The sequence below is a fragment of the Camellia sinensis genome, chromosome 4 (assembly GCF_055761805.1).
Source record: "Camellia sinensis isolate YWXY chromosome 4, ASM5576180v1, whole genome shotgun sequence".
NCBI classification, from domain to species: Eukaryota; Viridiplantae; Streptophyta; class Magnoliopsida; order Ericales; family Theaceae; genus Camellia; species Camellia sinensis.
The window spans coordinates 28,245,282-28,253,161 of NC_138964.1; the positions used below are offsets into that span (position 1 = coordinate 28,245,282).

At 34.0% G+C, this 7,880-nt stretch overlaps 2 protein-coding genes across 2 annotated transcripts; both read right to left on the reverse strand.

Annotated features, from left to right (window-relative positions):
• Positions 1 to 215: 215 nt before the first annotated feature.
• Positions 216 to 1,634, reverse strand: LOC114279699 (protein FAR1-RELATED SEQUENCE 5-like). Its single transcript, XM_082923151.1, has 2 exons — positions 1,012 to 1,634; positions 216 to 729 (listed from the first exon to the last, which is right to left on the reverse strand). Exons 1-2 carry the CDS (start codon positions 1,632 to 1,634, stop codon positions 216 to 218), a joined length of 1,137 nt encoding a protein of 378 aa, XP_082779277.1.
• Positions 1,635 to 1,739: 105 nt separating this feature from the next.
• Positions 1,740 to 3,315, reverse strand: LOC114279698 (protein FAR1-RELATED SEQUENCE 5-like). Its single transcript, XM_028221982.2, has 2 exons — positions 3,166 to 3,315; positions 1,740 to 2,336 (listed from the first exon to the last, which is right to left on the reverse strand). The coding sequence occupies exons 1-2, from the start codon at positions 3,313 to 3,315 to the stop codon at positions 1,740 to 1,742; spliced, it is 747 nt and encodes a 248-aa protein (XP_028077783.2).
• Between the last annotated feature and the right edge of the window lie 4,565 nt (positions 3,316 to 7,880).

Consider the following 7,880-nt stretch of genomic DNA (forward strand, 5'->3'; position numbering starts at 1 on the left):
ACCATAAATATTTACAGCTCTTTTATGGTAATCAAATAATAATAATAAAACCACAACATTATTACATGGTTACTAACGGGTCACAATTTAATCAATTGGGTCCAAAATGAATGGAGTTTAATAATTTAATATAAATCCCCAACTGAGATTAAAGTATAAATTCAATTTGATTCAACTCGTTGCATGTGCAAATTTTTTTTTTTGTGTGTAATTACCTATTTATATTGCATCCTTTTCTTCTTTGCAATAGATTTTTCCATCCTGCCTTTGATCCGCCTTCTTCCCTTACAAGTTGCTTGTCTTTTCTTGATTCCCTTAACTTGGATTGGACAATCTACTTCATCACTTTGTGGGCATGTGTTAGTTGAGGAATTTCTCAATTCAGTAACCTCCACTTGACCACAAATGTGCACACTTAACTTGTTTTCAACCATTACACTCAATTCTTCACCTTTTGAAAGTGACAAATGATAAGTTTCTTCATTTTCAGCTGCTCTACTTGCTATTGCTCTAAACATATTCGTCAATGACCTATATCGGTCGCTTTGATGTAGTTTCACATTAGCCTTGATGTCATACCCACGGTTAGCTTTCACACTTTCAGCCTTTTCTTTTTTAGTCCATCGATTCAATATATATTGTGCAGGAAGCTTCGTTGCATTCAATATATCTCTAAGCACCTTCAGACAATGTCGACACAATATGCCCTTCACTTCAAACTTCTTGCAACTACAACTTAAAGAACCAACTTAAACTTCTTGCAACTTCACTTCAAACTTCTTCCCATCTACCATCGTTCTAAGTGAATATGTTACACTCAGTATCATTAATAGTGCCAACAATGGACACTTCTATGGACTGCACGTACTCATTTTGGAATTCGTCAAAAAATATTTTGGTGTAAATCTCTGCCACTTGCTTTAACATCAAAGTTGGAATTGAAACCCTTGGCAATTTTTGGGACAAATTATACTCGACTTCCAATTCTTTATACCTTTTCTCATAGAGCACCCTCTTAAAATGTATGAAAAATCCATCAAGTTATGATCACAATTGAGATAATCCTTCAAAAATGCATTGAAGGATTCACTTAGTTGAGTAGTACTCATTCCAGCTGCCCAAGAATTCATAATATATGGCCATCCCTGTTTCTCCTTCACACCAAAAGTTTGGTCTAACCAATGATTGTTGCGTGCATCATACCTATCAAGCATTTGGTCCCATTGTATTATGAATTCTTCTTCATCATCAATGTCATGCATAAATTTTGAAAACACACCCTTCATCCCTACTTTTTCGAAAAGAGAACTTACATGCATGACAACATTTTGCATCAAATGCCATGTGCAAAGTCGGTGGTTTGTATTAGGCATGACAATTGGAATGACCTTAGCCATCGTAGCATCTTGATCTGTGAAAATAGTTTTCAGTGCTTTGTTTGACATTGCCTCCAAAAAAATCTGAAACAACCATGTGAATGATTCGGCAGTCTCATCATACATCAACACTACACCAGATATAACCATTTCTCGATGATGATTAAATCCAACAAATGTTCCAAAAGGTCTATGCTCGTTATTTAATTTGTAAGTAGTGTCAAAGGTCACTACATCACCAAATTGAGCATAGTTCATTATCATTTGGGCATCGGCCCAAAATATATTACTTATCTGCTCTTCACAATCTAATTGGACTGCATAATAAAAGGATGGATTTTTCACAGTTTTCTTACGAAAGTACTACAACACACTACCCGCTTCTCTAAATTCCAAATCATTTTGTCTCTTCGATCTCACGTAATTTTTTTGATCCAATTTCGTGAAGCCAAGTGATGCTCTTCCACCAGATTCCCTACCAAATAGCTCATAAGCAAACCTAAGAGGAATTCCAGATTCTGAAGCCAATTCTACTTCAATTGCTTGGGTGGTAGATATTTTTCTTTGGGATGACAACGTATGAATGCACTCTTGAGGCACAAGGTCATGATTATGATGTTCAACAATATCAATTACAATATATTTTCCTGAATTTCTATCTACCTTGATACTAAATCGGGCACCACAATCACATCTCATCTCTTGTCTTGGAAATTTTACTAATGGATTTCGCTTGTCAATACCCCGAGTTCCCTCTTTGTAACATACAAAAGTTTGTGAAGTTATTTCCTTAGTTTGTTTGTTCTTGTGTTCATATGCCTTCTGAATACTAAAGTCCACATTTCTGCCATAGTTATTGTAAAAGTCATATGTAGCTTGTTCAAAGTCAAATGACATGCACAATTTCAATTTCCAACCACAACTGGCCAACTCATCAATAACATTATTTTCTTCCATTACCTGCAATTTAGTAGCATACAAATAATAAAAATAACATAAACAAAAATTGAATAATGTAATCAAAGTAAGTGGGCTTGGGATATAAATTTTTTCTTTGGAAAATAGGACAACAATATCCCAATTGCCAAGCAAACACAAAAGTGCTACACACTTTTCAACTCATTTTTTTCAAAGTAGACTAGTAAACATATATAGAACTATGATAAAAACTAAAATTAGATCATCTAAAGAAAATAAAACAATAACACCTATAACGGAAAAAGCAAGAGGAATATCCCAAATGCTAAGCAAACACAAAAGTGCTACACACTTTGCAACTTATTTTTTTTCAAAGCAGACTACTAAACATATATAGAACTATGATAAAAACTAAAATTAGATTATCTAAAGAAAATAAAACAACAGCACCTATAATGGAAAAAGCAAGAGGCTTTAAAATAACCTTTAATTCTTTTCAAAAGGCTGTTTATATACTAATCCACAAAAGAATCTCTTAACAGATCATTAGTATTTAATGATCAAACATACTAAATCAAACATGAATCAATTTTGCTCAATTCTTTTGAATTAACTTTGCTTATTTATCCTCAGTGCCTATGCAGTTACAAATACAGCTTACAGAAGCACAGAAGACACAACATTCTTCAATATGTATATGTGACATCAATTTCAAAAACATAGACATCACAGACATTTCAGTCATTTCAAAAATTTCAGAAACAGGAATACAAAAATTAGGAATTTCACAACACAGACAACATAGGCAGACCTGGTTATATACGCATATATGTATATATCAATAAGAAAAATCTAAAATGATGAAATGGACCTCATCATGGTCATAATCTCCCCTTGTCGTCGCGTCGTGTCCCTCCGCCGTCGCGTCGCGTCCCTTCACCATCCTCCGTCCTTCGCCGTCGCCATCGTGTCCCTTCGTCATCCTTCGTCCTTTGTCGTCGTTGTCGCATCCCTCCACCATCTATCTCAGTTTGTTTCTCTATGCCTCTCTCTCTCCGCCTCTTTCTCTCTCTTCATCTAACGTCTCTCTCTCTCTGTTAGGGCTAAACAGAACAGATGAGAGGATAAAGGAAGATGAAAGTGAAAAGGCGGCAAACTCAAATTTTGGAAAATAAATAAATAAAAACACTAACGAAAGCAATGTCATTTTTGCCAAAATGACATTGTTTTTGCGAGGGCGGCAGGAAGGGCGGCAAGAAAGGGCGGCCGAGAATCCTCACTCTTAAAATAAACCCACAAATAAACTGTTACTTAAATAAATTGGCTTATTTGGCATATATTTATAAAATTTTGAAAACTTTTCCATTAACTTTTTGAAAACGTTAAAATTGATTTTTTTGAATGAAACAAAAGTAGCTAAATGAAATTGGACTTATTTGAGCAAGTTAGACTTCAACCAGCCATTAACAAATTGAACTTATAATTTTGTATTAGTAAACTTTTTAGTTATATATATATATATATATATATTAATAAAAATGGAATTCTATCCCATAAAGTCACTAAAAACTCTAAATTTCCAATATAAATTTCCAAATTTTTTGATTTCTTAAAATTAAAGAAAATACTATATTTTTCAACTTCAGCCCACCCTTCTTTTCTGAACTTTTTGAATTTTAAAAAACCCTAATAATCACGGTTGTCCATCATTGCTTTTTCAATCACCGCCGCCGCCTCTGTTTACTTCTTCATGCTTTGCCTTTTCAATCCCCTTTCTTCAATGATTGCTTTTGTCTCATGCAAAATCCAACATAGGGACTATCACTACAAAAAATTTGACTTTTTGCAACAGCAAAATGCCGTCACAAATATTCAAAACGCCGTCTCAAAAACTTTTTTGCGACAGCAACTAACTTTTAGCGACAGCAAAGGGGGGGTCACAACAGATGGTGTTGCTAAAAGGTTTTTGCGACGGAAAAGTGTCGGCGCCTTTTTTTTGCGACGATAACTTGCCTTTTTTGCGATGGAATTATGCCGTCGACAATAATATGTAAAAATCTGAAATTTTTTGAGACGGCACTGTGTTGCCATCGCTAAAAGTGGTATTTGCGACAGCAAAAAATGCCGTCGCTAAAAGTGTTATTTGCGACTGGGGTACTTGCCGTCGCTAAAAGTTATTAAGACAGCACAGACACGCCGTCACTAGGATATTATTTGTGACGGCAAACAAGACTGTCGTGAAAGGTTTTTTCCAACTATTGGCAATATCTTTTGCAATGGCAATGCTGACGTCGCAAAAAAAAAAAAAAAAAAAAAAAAAAAAAAAAAAAAAAAAAAAAAAACTGGTTCTTATGTTTTTTTGAGACGGTGTGGTGCCGTCTCAAAAAAAAAATATTAAAAATATGAAAATTACATGTATTAAATAAAAAATAACTAAAAAAGAAATCGATAATTATATAATAATATAAAAAATCAAGTATAAAAACAACAATTCATCCATAATAAAAATATTCTTCTATTCATAACAACACACCAGCAAAATTATCCCACTACATAATATTGGATAATACATGTACAATGTTTAAATGCATAATGTTGTTCACAAATCAAAATAACATAAATCAAGTTTGGTGATTTTGGGGCGTGAACGGCTCGAATTCAGGTTTCTTAAGGAACTAGTTTGCCCAGAGTGAAATCCGGCTCTAACTCCCAAACTGGGAACCCGATTCGAGTCTCATCTTCTCCCACAAGTCTCTCGTGCCTAGGCGGTCATGTGTGCCAAGTTTCGTGCTAATTCGACTCCGTTTGGTGATTTTGGGGTGTCAACACCTCAAATTCTAAGTTTTTCAAAGAACTAGTTTGCCTAGAGTGAAATCCGGCTTTAACTCCCAAACCGGGAACCCGATTCGAGTCTCGTCTTCTCCCATAAGTCTCTCGTGCCTAGGCGGTTGTGTGCCAAGATTCGAGTGTGGAATTAGCCTCTGTCATTTTGGGCTGTGTACAGTTAATGTATGGTTATTCTTAGCTTAGAATGCAAAGATACATTTCATACCTGATCTTCCGGGGGTGGTGTATATGGAGTCTCATCTTCTGCAGATTCCCTAAATATCCGGTGGCCACTCGATGCATCAGGAACCTATGACAGCTCATACATAATGTGTTAATCATATTTGAATTTTATTATATATATGTATATATATGTTGTGTGAAAATTTAACTATCAAACAATTTAATTTATGTCAAACCTGTCTGTTAGGATCCACACTCGCCCCATGTGGCACAAAGACCATCATCTCAGCTCTCATCTGCTGTAAATGTGTAGAGAAATATCTCAATATCATTACCAATACCAAATGATCGTTCCACAAATACAAAACACATTTAAAAAAATTTAAAATTTTTTCATTATCAAAACGATGTGCAAAAAATAAATAAATACTCCAGACTTATGAATAAATAAATTCAGTAAATAAGACCTACCATTAATTATTCCTAAAAAATACTAAGATGAGAGATAAAATAAGACAAGAAAAAAAAAGTACAATCAGTAATTACTATTGTGACAGGATTATAAATTTTAAGCCAACTCTAAGGGCTGTTTGAAAAAATGGACCAGATCAATCCCTTTACATTAAATTCACAATTACGAGGTCCAAAACAACTTTAAAGTGGACCCTAAAACTGGTTTTAGCCCTTCCCAAATAGGACCTAATATATTCAACAAGGAAATGGCAGCAGTACCAAATGTAAAGACCCTGAAAGAGGGCGAAAGTATAGAGGGTAAAATTTATTCTGGCAATTTTTTCCTTGGCAAAACAAACTCAAGTGTTGCACAAGCAATTATACCTACAAATTCTAGAGAGGATTTGGGGTTTGAATTTATGGAGAAGTATCGAACGCCCAATTGTGCTACCCTGACTTACTAACATTCCACAATGTCATAAAAGTGAAATAGAAATTAGCCGAGCATCTAATCTCACTAGTGCAATGAGCTTGAAATGACTTGCATTTCTCTCGAGAAGAAAGTAAATTCCTGGTATCAAAAGACACCAAAATCATATTTTAAAATTTTCAAATTGAGACAAATGAGCAAACACTCCTAGCAGTTTGAACAAACAGATAAAATTGGACAACCATTTTAAAAAGATTTAATGGATCACACCCTAAAAGATCCTTGTGTTTGTTGCACTAAGCCACACTCCTTGGGTGGCGTACAAAAGTAGTTCTTACTATTCTTTTCCATTCATGGAGTAATCTACACTACTGAGCCTCTCATGCCCCCAAATGTTCATCTAATTTTCTAAAAATTCTCAAACACTTTAAATAGTGATGTGGCACGTCACTCTCCCAACACTCCTATTTATTTATTTTTATTTTTTTTCTCTTTTATGAAGTTTTCAAATCCCTATCCATTGTCGCTTCTTCCTCATATCTCTTAACAAAGTTCCTTATTAAATACAGTCTCCATTTACATATTACTATATAGAGCCAACAACTCAGTGTGAACATGAAAACGAATTGTTGTAACATAACATTTTGGGAAAATATCACAATGAATTCATGTTGCAAACCAAATGACAAAAACACCACAATGAATTCATGTTGCGAACTACCCCACAATATGTAAAAATAAATAAAATAAAATTTGTTAAAAGTATATTTTGCACACACATCATGTGTGTAGAGTCTCTAGTTAGAAACAATCAATTCCTATAATACAACCTTTATCTCAGCAAGATTTCTTTTGTAAGATCCCTAGCTAATTACACCTGGTAGTTCTCCAATAAGGCAACAAAAACAAAAACAAAACAAAAAAAGTGCTCTCCTAACCTCTCACTAATTCCAAGGGAACATCTCCTCCACAAGAAAATAGAAACAAAAAATTTGCTAGTGTAATGATTAAATGTTAAACTTTAAACTCCATCACTATATAAAAAACAAAGACAAATAATATAAATAAACATAAAAGATAAAAATAAAAAACCACGCCCAGTTAGTACCCATTAATAGGTGTCTGAAACGGGTTAGATTGGGTACATCACAAATAACATAATTTAAAAATAACATCACAATCATCCACATAGATGATATAAAACTGTGAAAAAGAATCTGGTGACAAAAAACATTTTTTGAAAATATTTTCATAAATCTCATGCATTGGATGTTGGTCAAGAAAGGTCTCGAACAAGCATGAATTTGAACCATACAAAAATCAATAAAACCCCCTTTGGCTTTTGGTTTCTGTTAATGGTATGTTGTGAACAAGCTATCAAATAGTACTTACCTTTTAGCCAGTAAATAAATTATCACCAAATAAATTTAACAGCTCACTCAAAATATTAGAAAGATCAGCAGAGATATGAAGAAAGCTAAATGGACTAACAGGAGTTCTACCTCATAAAGTTCCAACTTACAATTTGCATCAGAGTACAAGCTAGCCAACCAAAAAAAAAAAAAAAAAGGGGAGACAAAAGAAAAGAAAATAAAAAGTTCACCAAGACAACATACTACAGTAAAAATGGGAATCTAGTTTTCTACCATACCTGTGACGCCACCCGGCTTGAGGCAATGTATTTAAGTACAAAA